At 52.2% G+C, this 13,855-nt stretch overlaps 1 protein-coding gene across 1 annotated transcript in view; it reads right to left on the reverse strand.

Annotated features, from left to right (window-relative positions):
- Positions 1–13,855, reverse strand: part of PPWD1 (peptidylprolyl isomerase domain and WD repeat containing 1) — an 88,949-nt gene that overhangs the window by 26,740 nt on the left and 48,354 nt on the right. The window contains exons 8-9 of the mRNA XM_075326166.1: positions 5,944–6,125; positions 5,607–5,688 (exon numbers count right to left, since the gene is read on the reverse strand). Coding sequence (XP_075182281.1) covers positions 5,607–5,688; positions 5,944–6,125 — 264 coding nt within the window. The remainder of the gene's footprint in view (positions 1–5,606; positions 5,689–5,943; positions 6,126–13,855) is intronic.

Consider the following 13,855-nt stretch of genomic DNA (forward strand, 5'->3'; position numbering starts at 1 on the left):
GGTGAGGCCGCAGGGGGAGCCGAGGACGGCGCTGAGAACGGGGTTGGGGTGCCCTCTCCTTGTGGGGGAGCCGGGCGTACTGCCTGGGGGGAAGCTGACCCGGGTAAGAACGAAGCTTGATAGATAATGATTTAAAGAGACATTTTTTTTTTTTTTTTTGGAACGGAGCCCCCCATGACCCGGGACAAGGGATGGGTACCTGTCCCGGTGGCTGATAGTCCTCCTTGCTTGATCCTATACTCCTTGGCTTGATCCCTGGGAAGGACATAGGGAGACGGGGTTCTTCCAATGATTTTTTCGTCTCCCCTCCCTGATCAGGCCGGCTGTGGAGGGCGGGCGTGCAGGGGGAGGGGGGCAAGGACCATCCGCCTGTCCCTCTGTGCGGATGCCCCCCAAACAGTCTTGAGAGTGTTAGGGGGGTAGGGTCCTGCCAGACAGGCACGGAAGTCAACGGAAGTGGCGGACGGACCCCACTTCTGTGCGACCGGCCTCTAGGGGGGAGAGCAGGGTGAGCAATTACACCCTGTCGCCCAACGAGCTGTGTCTGAAAAGAAAAAGGGGAAAAGATTAAAAATACAAACCTGAGGGGCTGGAGCAGCCCCAAGTGTGTCCACCTCCTATGGACACTAAGCTTAAACTGAGGTACAATTGCCAGTTGGTGGGTGTATACTGCATAGGAGGAGTTTTCCTTATTTTGCTTAGTGTCGCCTCCTAGTGGCAGCAGCATACAACCCATGGTCTCTGTGTCCCCCAATGAAGCGATAAAGAAAAGCGCTTATCTGGACAAGCTCGGTGTTTCTGGACTGCCTCTCTGAAATCGGAGTGATCCAGGAACATGCTCATTGTACGCTTGGGAAACCTAAAACGGAATTTCTCCTGCTGAGAAGCTGACTCCTCAATTGGAGGAGCTGGGGGAGAAAGATCCAACACCTGATTGATGGACGCTATAAGGTCGTTCACTATGACGTCCCCTTCTGGTGTATCTAGGTTGAGAGCGGCTTCAGGATCAGAGTCCTGATCTGCCCCCTCCGCTTCATCCTCTAGAGAGTCCTCCTGCTGAGACCCTGAGCAGTGTGATGAAGTCGAGGGAAGCTCCCAGCGACCCCGCTTAGGTGGTCTGGGACTGCGGTCCGTGTCAGAGACCTCACCTTGAGACCTATGAGTCACCCCAGGAGCACTTTGCTGCTCCAACCGCGGGGGGCCTGGGGTCAATGATTCAACAGTGCCCGGGGCCTGTGTTACAGGTCTGGACTGCAAAGCTTCTAGTATCTTAGCAGACCATTTATCCATAGTCTCAGAAAGTTTGTCAGCGAATACTGCAAACTCCGTCCCTGTCACCTGGACAGTGGCAGCCGGTGTTTCTACCTGGGCCGAGGGTCCCACTAGTGGCTGAGGCTCCGGCTGAGTAAGTACCATAGGTGCCGAGCATTGCACACAATGAGGGTAGGTGGAACCTGCAGGTAGCATAGCCGCACATGAGGTACAGGTTGCAAAGTAAGCCTGTGCTTTGGCACCCTTGCTATTTGCAGACGACATGCTGTTGTCTCCTCTGAGTACAATCTGGGAGGGTATATAGCCAAAAACCAACAGTGCGACCGTACAGAGTAAATGTATAGCATATAAACCTATATATATACACTTCGGCACCCAGGGGGGCCAGCACCTAGAAACAGGTGCGGCTTACCGACCGCCCAAAGCGGTTGTGTGACCACCAGATTCCCTGCCTGGATCTCCCAGAGCCGTTTGTCTGTCCTCTCTAGCTTCAGAAGTGCTGACAGGAATGGCTGCCAGCGTTCTGTGAGGAGGAGGGGGCCGTGGGCGTGCCCAAGAAAGTGCGGGAATCTGGTGTCCCACTGTGCTCAGTGAGGGGGGAGGAGGATACAAAGTATGCTCCAGCCCTCAGCGCTGACGTCCAGTGCAGCGTCCCTCCCTTCCCCTGACTGACAGGCCCGGGGGCGGGAATATGCGGTACTGGGCCGCAAAAGCCGGGGACTAAAGTTATAAGCGCGGCCGTCAAACAAGCGCGGTCAGCGCGGTAGTCCCGGCGCACTAACACACCCAGCAGTGCTGCAGCGTGTATGACACAAGCGCTCCATGCGCTGTCCCCAAGGGGACACAGAGTACCTCACAGTAGCAGGGCCTTGTCCCTGACGATACCCAGCTCCTGTCCAGCAGATTCCCCAGGGGCTGCGGAGGGAGCACGGTCCCAGTGTCTGGAGACCGATTAGGATCCCACTTCACCCAGAGCCCCTAGGGGATGGGGAAGGAAAACAGCATGTTGGCTCCTGCCTATGTACCCGCAATGGGTACCTCAACCTTAACCGCACCGCCGACCAGAGTGGGGTGAGAAGGGAGCATGCTGGGGGCCCTATATGGGCCCACTTTTCTTCCATCCGAAATAGTCAGCAGCTGCTGCTGACTAAATTGTGGAGCTATGCGTGCATGTGTGCCTCCTTCGCACAAAGCATAAAAACTGAGGAGCCCATGACTCACGGGGGGGTGTATAGGCAGAAGGGGAGGGGCTTTACACTTTTAAGTGTAATACTTTGTGTGGCCTCCGGAGGCAGAAGCTATACACCCAATTGTCTGGGTCTCCCAATGGAGCGACAAAGAAAAAGTCATTTAATTCTGAGATAATAGATAGATAGACAGAAGAATAGATAGAGGGATAGATAGATAGATAGAGGACAGATCGCTGCATTTCCCACGGTCGGCAGTGAGTTCACATTACCGGCCGTGGGAAATGACCAGTAATTACCTCTGCTGTCTGCTGCATTCATTCAGCGCTGTGTCTGTGACAGTCGCGGCTGGATGGAAGCAGCGCAGGACGTCGGAGCTGTGGATTACGCCGGAGCTTTGGTGCGGGAGGGGTTAAAAAAATGGTGAATGAGGCTTGTTTGTTTTATTTAAAATAAAGGATTTTTCTGTGTGTGTGCTTTATTCACTTTACTTACGGGTTGATCATGTCAGCTGTCACATAGACACTGCCATGATCAAGCCTGGGGTTAATGGCGGTGATCCACCACCATTAACCCCTTGTATTACCTTGCTGCCACTGCTACACGGCAGCAAGAAGAGCCGGGGACACGCTGGTGCTGCCGCATAATGGATGCGACAGTACCGGGGCAGCTGCGGCTGATATTCTCGGCTGCGGGAGGGGGAGTGAGGCGGGGGACATTAACCCTGCCCCTCTCCCTCCCCAGCCTGAGAATACCGGGCCGCCACTGTGTGCTTACCTCGGCTGGACGGTAAATATGCAGCGGAGCCCACGTTCTTTGTTTTCTATATTTTCGTTTTCTTTCTATGTGTGTTCTATGTGTCTGTGTCTGTGTTCTATGTCTGTGATGTCTATCTGTGTCTGTGATGTGTTTGTGTTTACTCTCTGCACGGCTTCCTCTTCCTGTAATGACATCACTTCCCTGCAAAACCGCAGACAAGCGATGTACATTACCGGAGGTAAACCGCGAAATACCGCAGGGAATAACGCAGGAAAGCGCAGTGAACCGCACAGAATTTGCTGCCTGCGTTATTCCCTGCGGGATTTCATGATTAACATTGGAGTCAATGGAGTGAAATCCCGCAGCGATGTATGTGAAAAATAGGAGCAAAAATAAGTGTTATATTTATATTTTTGTCAGCTTTCGCAGGTGAATTGAATATTAATTTCTCTACCATAAGACTGCTTATGGTAGAGAAGTGAATATTTAATTCACCTGCTAAAGCTCTGGCAGCCATTCCTGCAGTCAGCATGCCATATTGCTCCCTCAAAACTTGCAACATCTGTGGCATTGTGCTGTATGATAAAACTGCATATTTTATTGTGGCCAGCCTGAAGGCACACCTGTGCAATAATCCAAAGGAGTTTCAGAGAATTTGGCAGTACATCTAACCGGCCTCACAACCGCAGACCACATGTAACCACACCAGACCAGGACATCCACATCCACAGCCAGCACCTCCAAGATCGTCTGAGACCGGCCACCCGGACAGCTGCTGCAACAGTGTGTAAAACTAAAGAATTTCTGCCCAAACTGTCAGAAACCATCTCAGGGAATTTCATCTGCTGCTCGTTGTCCTCATCGGGGTCTCCACCTAACTGCAGTTCATTATAGTACTAGAATAGGAAAATGCTCACACATTGGAGAGATGTTCTCTTCACAGATGAACGCCGGTTTTCATTTTACAGGGCAGATGGCAGACTATGTGTATGGCGTCGTGTGGGTGAGAGGTTTGCTGTCGTCAATGTTGTGAATTGAGTGGCCCACGGTGGTGGTGGGGTTATGGTATGGGCAGGCGTATGTTATGGGCAATAAACACTGATGCATTTTATTGATGCCATTTTGAATGCACAGAGACACCGTGACGAGATCCTGAGACCCACTCTTGTGCCTCATCCACGACCATCACCTCATGTTGCAGCATGGTAATGCACGGCTCCATGTTGCAAGGATCTGTAGACAATTCCTGGAAGCTGAAAACATCCCAGATCTTGCATGGTAAGCATACTCAGCGGACACGTCACCCATTGAGCACGGTTGGGATGCTCTGGATCGGTGTATGTGAAAGCAAGTTCAAGTTCCGGCTAAAGTCCAGCAACTTTGCACAGTCATTGAAGAGGAGTGGACCAGCATGTCACAAGCAACAATCTGATCAACTCTATGCATAGGAGGTGTGTTGTACTGTGTGAGACAAATGGTGGTCACACCAGGGTTCAGTTTTTTAATATTGAAGCTTGTGGAACTGATCTTTTAATTAGCCACTTGTTATCTTTCATTTGAAACTGATCCAGTAAGTAGAAAACAAAACAATTGTCAAATCAGAGCAAAACGGACGGCTGATTAATGGACCCGTTCTCCATTTACCTCAATTTTAAAAGAAAACAGATCCAACAGTTTTTATAAACATGGACAAAAAAAGTTGTGTTTGTACAATTTTTTTGATAACAGATTGCTGCTGGATCCGTTATAACTAGAGATGAGCGGACCCGTGGAAGTTCAGGCTCTTATGCTCCAGCTGAACTTTTTTAGAGTTCAGTTTTGGACCCCGACTTGACCTGAACTTCATTTGAAGCCACTGATTAGCAGTTCAGGTCTCCACCTACATGCATCTAGCCATAAACAGAGAACTTCCGGGTGGAGGGGTTTTCCTTTTCTGGTGCACACTACATCTGATCACGCTGTTGTTGCCCCCAGTGGGAGCCGTTCATACACTGCAAGTGGTTCGCACTGGGCCGAGCATTGTGCGTGGTCGAGGACAGTGATGCTCGCGTGAGTGCTTTGCATTCGCAAAGAACCTGAACTTTGCTTTCTTGGAAAAGTCGAGTTTGTATCGAATCCAAACTTCAGGTTCACTTCTCACTAGTCCTAATGGATTATTACTGGACATGTGAGCATAGCATTGGGCAATCAATACAGCAGTGGCGCACATGCATGCCCCGTCTGCTATCTAAAGGGGCATTTCAGAGCCTTGTTTATGAGATTAGCGATGGTCCCAGAAATCAGTAAGTTATAACCTACTCTACTATTTAGCTGGATGATAACTTGCTAAGTTGGAAATATCCTTTTAAACCATACATAAGAAAACCACCACCATGCACTTGTCCTTACCTTTATGATCCGGTGAAATACGTGGCTGTTGTAATATCCGTTACGGCTGTGCACACAGAAGTTCTCCACTGTCTTAGGACATCTACGTGAAAATAAAAGGATTATACACCTAATTAACTTGTGCACTAAGCATTCATGCCAACCATAGGATACAAAAGTATAAAGCAAACCTCACATTAAAAAAACAAATTGTAAAAATGAATCTTGGCAGGTGAAGATGGTGCTTTAGCAGGGAGGTGATGCTGCAGGAATACTGGAAACCATGAGAAGATTCAGGCTTCACTGTCTGTATAATAATCTGGCAAACTAGGGGGAGAGGATCTGCACAGACACTTACTCAACAGGAAAGAGCTTAACGTGAATATCGCCCATGCTGGTGTGGATAGTGGCGCTGTCAGAAACTCGTTTCGGTCCTTCAGCCTGCGTGGCTGCCATTACTTCTTCTTTCGATGGTTTCTCATTGAATATGTCTCTGTCGGAATCGGCACTCTTCGTATCTTCCGGCTCACGTTTGGTGAACTGAAATGTGAAAAATTTCAGTAAATTCATATAAATCTTCTCCAAGTCACAAAATTACATAGAAAACCACATAAAAGTGCTAATGCTAAGAAAATAAAATCTGAAAACAAGTGCTTGAAGCGAAGCCAACCCTCTACATTGGCATTTTTCATTGACTTGCAGTCACACAACATCTGGACTCCAGCGTATCTGCAGGTAATTCTGAGGAGCACTAACTGGTGGGATCTGGGGAAGAGGGAGATCAAGCAGATGCATAAAAGTCACAAAACAGAAAACTGCTTAAGACCTCATTCACACGTCAGTATTTGGGCAGTATTTTTGCATCAGTGTTTGTATGGCAAAACCAGGAGTGAAACTTCCCCAAAAAAAAAAAAAAATCTATAAATTGAAAGATTGTCAGCTGTTCTGTGTTTTGGAGATGCTCCTGGTTTTGGCAAATACTGATGAAATACTGATGAAATACTGATGCGTGAATAAAGCACAAGACGCATCAACAGAGACTTCCAACCATCCTCTGCCAGATTCACTCTGCAAAGAGGTAGTAGGTGTAAGATCGCAATGCCAAAAAGTAGGATTTTTGTGTACTCACCGTAAAATCTCTTTCTCTGAGTCTTCATTGGGGGACACAGGACCATGGGACACAGGACCATGGGTTATGCTGCTGTCACTAGGAGGCTGACACTAAGTAAACATAAAAAAAGTTAGCTCCTCCCTAGCAGCATACACCCCGAGCCGGAGGCGGGCTCAGATCAGTTGGTGCACAAGCAGTAGGAGGAGTACCAGAATCACCATACATAAAAACAAGTTGTAACTAAAACAATGCAGCCGTGCAAACAAGAGGTCTATGAACATAAGACCGCCGAAAAATAGCAGGCAAATGCAATTGAACAACCAAAAAACCAAGCAGGGTGGGTGCTGTGTCCCCCAATGAAGACTCAGAAAGAGATTTTACGGTGAGTACACAAAAATCCTACTTTCTCTATCGTTTCATTGGGGGACACAGGACCATGGGACGTCCAAAAGCAGTCCCTGGGTGGGAATACCGAAAAACCCGCAGATAGGAAGAAAACAACAACCTACCTCGGCGGGCTTGCACTATAATTGAATGCTGCCACCCTATTACAGGTGTGCAACTGCTGTCTGCAAGACAATTCTCCTAAAACTAGCATCTGCCGATGCTTGGGTGTGAACCTGGTAGAACCTAGTAAAGGTGTGCAGGCTAGACCAGGTGGCGGCCTTGCAGACCTGGTCGGCCGACGCCTGATGCCTAATCGCCCAAGAGGCTCCCACTGCACGGGTAGAGTGCGCTCTTACCCCCCGCGGCGGAGACTTGTCCCGAATCCGATAGGCCTCTGATATGGCGGAACGGATCCATCTGGCAATTGTGGCCTTGGATGCCGATTCACCCCTCTTGGGACCAGAAGGGAGGACAAACAGACCATGTGACTTACGGAACGGCGCGGTTCTGGAGACATAAATTCTAAGTGCACGCACTAGGTCCAGGGTGTGCAAGGACCTCTCCAAGCTGTGAGAGGGGCCCGGACAGAAGGACGGAAGAACGATTTCTTCGTTAAGATGGAACGGGGAGACCACCTTTGGGAGAAAAGCGGGATCTGGCCGGAGAACCGCTTTGTCCTGGTGAAAAATCAAAAAGGGGGAACGACAAGAGAGAGCTGCCAGCTCTGACGTCCTGCGAATAGAAGTGATGGCAACGAGAAACACCACCTTCCAAGACAGGTGAGAAAGGGAAGATTCTCGCAAGGGCTCGAATGGGGGGCCCTGAAGTGACCCTAGGACTAGATTAAGGTCCCACGGCTCTAGAGGCCGACGGTACGGCGGTGCCAGGTGGGCCACTCCCTGGATGAAGGTCTTAACCTGTGAACGAGCGGCCAGTGGCTTCTGAAACAGGATTGATAACGCCGATATCTGGCCCTTTAGTGTTGCGAGCGAGAGACCCGCATCTAGGCCTGACTGCAAGAATGCCAACAGGGAAGGAAGGGAGAAGGCGAGTGGAGAAGAAATATTATGTTCTTCACACCATCTGAAGAAAACCTTCCACGTGCGGTAGTAAATTTTTGATGAAGATGGCTTCCTGGCCCTAATCATTGTCTGAATCACTCTTGAGGAAAAACCAGCCTTAGCTAGAACCCAGGATTCAATGGCCAGGCCGTCAAATTTAGGACCTGTGAGTTCTGATGGAAAAGAGGTCCCTGCTGCAGGAGATCTGGACGGTCTGGAAGGCGCCACGGAGCGTCTGCGAGGAGCTGAGTGAGTTCCGCGAACCATGCTCGCCTGGGCCAGTCCGGAGCCACTAGGATGACCGGAATTCCTTCCGCCTTGATCTTCTTGAGAACCCTCGGAATTAGAGGGAGCGGAGGGAAGATGTACGGGAGACTGAACTGGCTCCATAACAGGGTGAGGGCGTCGACTCCTAAAGCCAAGCGGTCGCGGCACCGCGCTACAAACTGCGGAACCTGACGGTTGAACCGGGAGGCCATTAGGTCCACGTCCGGAACTCCCCATCTGTCGCAGATCTGGTTGAAGACTTCCCGGTTGAGGGACCATTCTCCGGAGGCGAGGCCTTCCCTGCTGAGGAAGTCCGCCGCCCAATTGTCCACGCCTGGGATGTGTACCGCTGAGATCAGGGAGTGATGACATTCGGCCCAGTGCAAAATCTTCTTGACTTCTCGCATTGCCCCGACACTTCTTGTGCCGCCTTGGTGGTTGATGTACGCCACCGCCGTCGCATTGTCCGACTGGATCCTGACCGGGCAACCCTGTACTAGGTGCCGAAACTGCTGCAAGGCTAGTCGGATGGCTCTTATCTCCAAAATGTTGATCTGGAGACAACTCTCCCTCGGTGACCATCGGCCCTGCGCTGTGTGATGCCGAAACACTGCTCCCCAGCCCTGGAGACTGGCGTCGGTGGTTACTATCTTCCAGTGGAGCGGGAGGAAAGACCTTCCTGATGCGAGGTTGCGTTGATTGAGCCACCAACGGAGGGAATGGCGGGTCTCCGGCGAAAGATGAAACCTGCGGTCCAGAGAAAAGGGAGATCTGTCCCACTTCTTCAGCAAGGCCAGCTGGAGGGGCCGGAGATGGAACTGTGCAAAGGGTACCGCTTCCATCGCCGCCACCATACGACCGAGGACCCGCATGCCGAACCTGATGGAAACTTGGCGCTGACGCCGGAGAGCGCGGAGGCCTCGTTGTAGGGAGGACATCTTCTCCTGTGTGAGGAAAACTCGCCCTTGGATGGTATCGAATACCATGCCTAAAAAGGTGATCCGACGGGCCGGGGTCAGAGAGGACTTCTTCCGATTTATCAGCCACCCTAACCGTGAAAGGGTGTCGATCGTGACCTGAACCCCAAGACGACAGTCCTCGAAGGAAGAGCCCTTTATCAACATATCGTCCAAGTACGGGATGACCATGACACCCCTGGAATGCAGGACGGACATGGCAGCAGCCATGATCTTCGTAAAGACCCTGGGTGCGGATGCGAGGCCGAAGGGGAGAGCCGTGAACTGGAAGTGATCTTCCGCTATCGCAAAGCGGAGGAACTGTTGGTGAGAGGTGGCTATCGGGACGTGAAGATAGGCGTCTTGAATATCCAGCGATGCCAGGAATTCGCCTACCTCCATGGACGCGATGACGGACCGGAGTGACTCCATTCGAAACGGCCGAGGCCTCACCGACCTGTTTAGAAGCTTTAGGTCGAGGACGGGACGGACAGAGCCGTCCTTTTTGGGGACCACGAAAAGGTTGGAATAGAACCCCTTGAAACGCTCTGCGGGAGGGACTGGTACTACGACTCCGGCTCGGAGGAGGGAGTCTATGGAGTGAAAGAACGCGCGAGCCCGCGCGGGAGACTCGGGAGGGCGAGATAGGAAAAAACGTCTCTGTGGCTTTGCTTCGAATTCTATTTTGTAGCCTGATGTGATGATCTCTCTGACCCAGGCATCGGCGGTCAGGGGGATCCACACATGCTGAAAACGAGACAGACACCCTCCCACAAGTCTGGCGCTGTTGCGCGCCGACCGCGAGTCACTTGGAGGAACGTCGGCGGTAACCAGAAGAGGATCTCGTGGGCTGGCGGGAGCGTGAACGCCAGGCAGGATTGGTCTTGAATGACGGGGTCTTCCTGTCTCTCGGAGGAGAGCGGCTTTTCCGTGGCTGGGGATTGGAGTTGAAGCTGCGAAAGGGCCGGAAACGAGCGGTGGGGCGCCGATTCTGGAAGCGCTTAGCGCGCAATTGGGGGAGAGATGTACTCTTTCCTCCCGTTGCATCGGAGATCAGCTGGTCCAGCCTATCTCCGAAGAGACGCTCCCCTAGGAAGGGCAGGGAAGTTAGTGACTTCTTAGAGGCCGCATCCGCGTTCCAGGACCGGAGCCAGAGGGCTCGACGGATGGCCACATTGTTGCTGGCGGCCTGGGTCGCGCAACTTGCAGACGCCAGGGCTGCATTGAGCAAGTACTCACCCGCGAGGGAAATCTGCGAGGCGATGGAAACCAGGTCCGGATTGGCAGGAATGGCGCGGAGACCGCAACGTAGCGTGTCCGCCCAGGACATCAGGGCCTTCGCAACCCAAACCGAGGCAAAGGCCGGAGAGAGGGATGTGCCCGCTGCCTCGAAGGCGGAGCGGGCCAACCTGTCAATAGTACGGTCCGTAGGGTCCTTGAGAGACGTACCGTTAGTGAGTGGAAGGACTGTGTGAGAAGACAGGCGGGAGATTGGGGGGGGTCGACCACAGGGGAGCCTGCCCAATCCTTTCGAAGACCCTCAGGAAAGGGATAATGCAAATCGATGGACTTACCGCTGGTAAATACCCTGTCCGGCTGTTGCCTGTGGCTGCGCAGTAACTCAGCGAATTCTGGATGTCCGCTGAATGTGTTCTGGGCCCGCTTCACCCGCTTAAACGAGACCTGGGTGCTCTGGGAGGAGACGGGGTCCACCTGTACCTTCAAGGTCTGGTTTACTGCTTCTATCAGGCTATTCACCATGCGCCGAATATCAGCCGCCTGCTCTGAGTCCTGCAGGGGTGCCGCATCGGAATCATCATCGGAGCAGTCAGAAGCCTCCCTGGAGGACTGACGGTCTGGACCTGGGGATGAAGGTGAAACCTGGGAAGAGTCTGAGGACGAGACCTGGCGGGTCCGTTTTTGAGCAGCAGAGGAGGACCCTGCAACGGGGCTCACCTGCTCCGGAGGCGATTGCGCCGGGTCTGCGGGAATCTGGGCGAGCGACGGCAGCAGGCGCAGAGCTTGCGCGATGGTCCGAGAAGCCTCAGAGAGGGAATCTACGGACTGGGACAGGGACGCTAGCCAGTCGGGGGGGGGGGGGGGGGGGGGCGGGACGCAGGGCCCTGCAGCATATGGCGCTGTGGCGTCTGCGGTATCAGAAGCGTCGGCCGCGGAGGCTGTGCGTCTGTAGAACAGACGGAGCATAGTGGGGCGTCCTGACCCTGGGAAAACTTGGACTTGCAGGAGGAACATGCAAAAAATAGTGCAAAGGGGGCCTGCTTGGATTGGGTGGGCTTAGCCTTAGGCATGGTGAAAACAGGCACTCTCCCTGGTGGCTGCTAGGAAGGAGACAGGAGAGGGTAAACTCGTCCCTAAACTCAGAATGCTGCCTAGTGAGGGCTACTCCTTAGGAGCAGAGCTTACCCAGGTCCTGCGTGCTGCCCACCAGTCCAGAAGAGGAGTCCAGGAGTGAGCTGGCCAGAAGAGTCAGAACGCCGGCGCGCTGCAGCCTCAGGGGACCAGAGGCAGGCTAAAATGGCGAGGGGACGCTGGAGGAGGCTGGGGGAGGAGCAGGATTCCGGCGCGAAAACCCAGAGGATTCACAGCCCCCACCATCAGCCAGGAGGCAGATCAGTGGGAGGGTACAGAGGGAGACGACCGGCGGCCAATAGCGCTGCAGCGGGGGCGTGGCTAGGACGCAGGAGCGACTAGGCCGAGACCGGGGACTAAATTTATGGAGAGGGCCGGGGGAAAGTGCAGGAAAGGTCGGTCCTACCTGCAATCGGCGGCGCCGGCCCAGCGATGGATGCGGTGCAGGCAGGGCTCCCTGGCCCTGCCTGTGTACAGCGCTGCTCGTCCAGGAAGGCTCCGGGGGAGAGCGTGCTGAGGCAGGGTAGTGGACATCATGATGGGGGTAGATCAGCCCCCTATCAGGAGAAGGCAGCGTGACAGGGCCCCATCTATTAAACACACTGCGGAGGTTCCATTCCTGCTGTACTCCCCTGTACGCCCTTTGGGGTGATACCGCAGGGCGAATCAGGGGTGCTCACAAAACAACCTGCCCACACGCGCACCCCCGGGAGTGGTACCACGGGGACGGGCGGGGGAGAGGGCCCGAAGTCTCAAGCCCCCTGCGACCCTGGGGAGTGGTACCCACAGGGCTGCGGAGGATGAGTGAAGCGAATACCTGCAGAGAAAAAGACGACAGGTATGAGAGTGATGAGCGGCGCCGAAATAAAAGAAAAAAAGCTCAAAAACATACATGGCTGAGGGGGGCCGAGACGGCCCACATCAGCCTCCTACGACACTAAGCTAAAACTAATGATCTGAGCCCGCCTCCAGCTCGGGGTGTATGCTGCTAGGGAGGAGCTAACTTTTTTTATGTTTACTTAGTGTCAGCCTCCTAGTGACAGCAGCATAACCCATGGTCCTGTGTCCCATGGTCCTGTGTCCCCCAATGAAACGATAGAGAAATGACAGCTCAGCTCTTATTCACTTACATAAGACTACAGCTGCTATTCTCAGCACCGGGCTCTATGCAGTGAGCACAGCTGTATCTCCATTCACTGCTTACAGCCGAAGGAGAAAACCATCAATATCATAAGCCTGGACAGCCTTGTTACTGCCCTGTATTCTTTCCCCTTATTACCTAAATAAATGGTGTTAATAAATGGAGAACTAATATTATATATTGAACACTTGACTGATCTGAAGGCCTAGCTGTCTGCCCAACAACTGTCTGCCCCAACTCACAAAGGCACAGGAAAATTTGGCTCGACCATGTGTATCCCAAGTTCATAGAGCCACTGCCCAACTCTTCCAGCAGCAGCTACACTGTGTGCAAAATTATTAGGCAAATGAGTATTTTGATCACATGATACTTTTTATACATGTTGTCCTACTCCAAGCTGTATAGGCTTGAGAGCCAACTACCAATTAAGTAAATCAGGTGATGTACATCTCTGTAATGAGGAGGGGTGTGGTGTAATGACATCAACACCCTATATCCCTAAAACCTCTATATAACCCTATATGACCTCACTCCTTCACCACCGTGCGGAGCTGCCGCCTGACCACCGTGCGGGAGCTGCCACCCAATCTACCCCCCACCTACTGTCTCCTCCCCATAAATCCTATAGAATGTAAGCCAGCAAGGGCAGGGTCCTCTTCCCTCAGTACTAGTCTGTCTACTGTAACTTGTATATGTATTCTGTATGTAACCCCTTCTCATGTACAGCACCATGGAATCAATCGTGCTCTATAAATAATGATAATAATAATAATAATAATAATAATAATAATAATAATAATAATATTATAAGGTGTGCTTAATTATGAGGCAACTTCCTTTCCTTTGACAAAATGGGTCAGAAGAGAGATTTGACAGGCTCCGAAAAGTCCAAAATTGTGAGATGTCTTGCAGAGGGATGGAGCAGTCTTGAAATTGCCAAACTTTTAAAGCGTGATCACTGAACAATCAAGCGTTTC

Source organism: Anomaloglossus baeobatrachus, chromosome 1, assembly GCF_048569485.1.
Source record: "Anomaloglossus baeobatrachus isolate aAnoBae1 chromosome 1, aAnoBae1.hap1, whole genome shotgun sequence".
NCBI lineage: Eukaryota > Metazoa > Chordata > Amphibia > Anura > Aromobatidae > Anomaloglossus > Anomaloglossus baeobatrachus.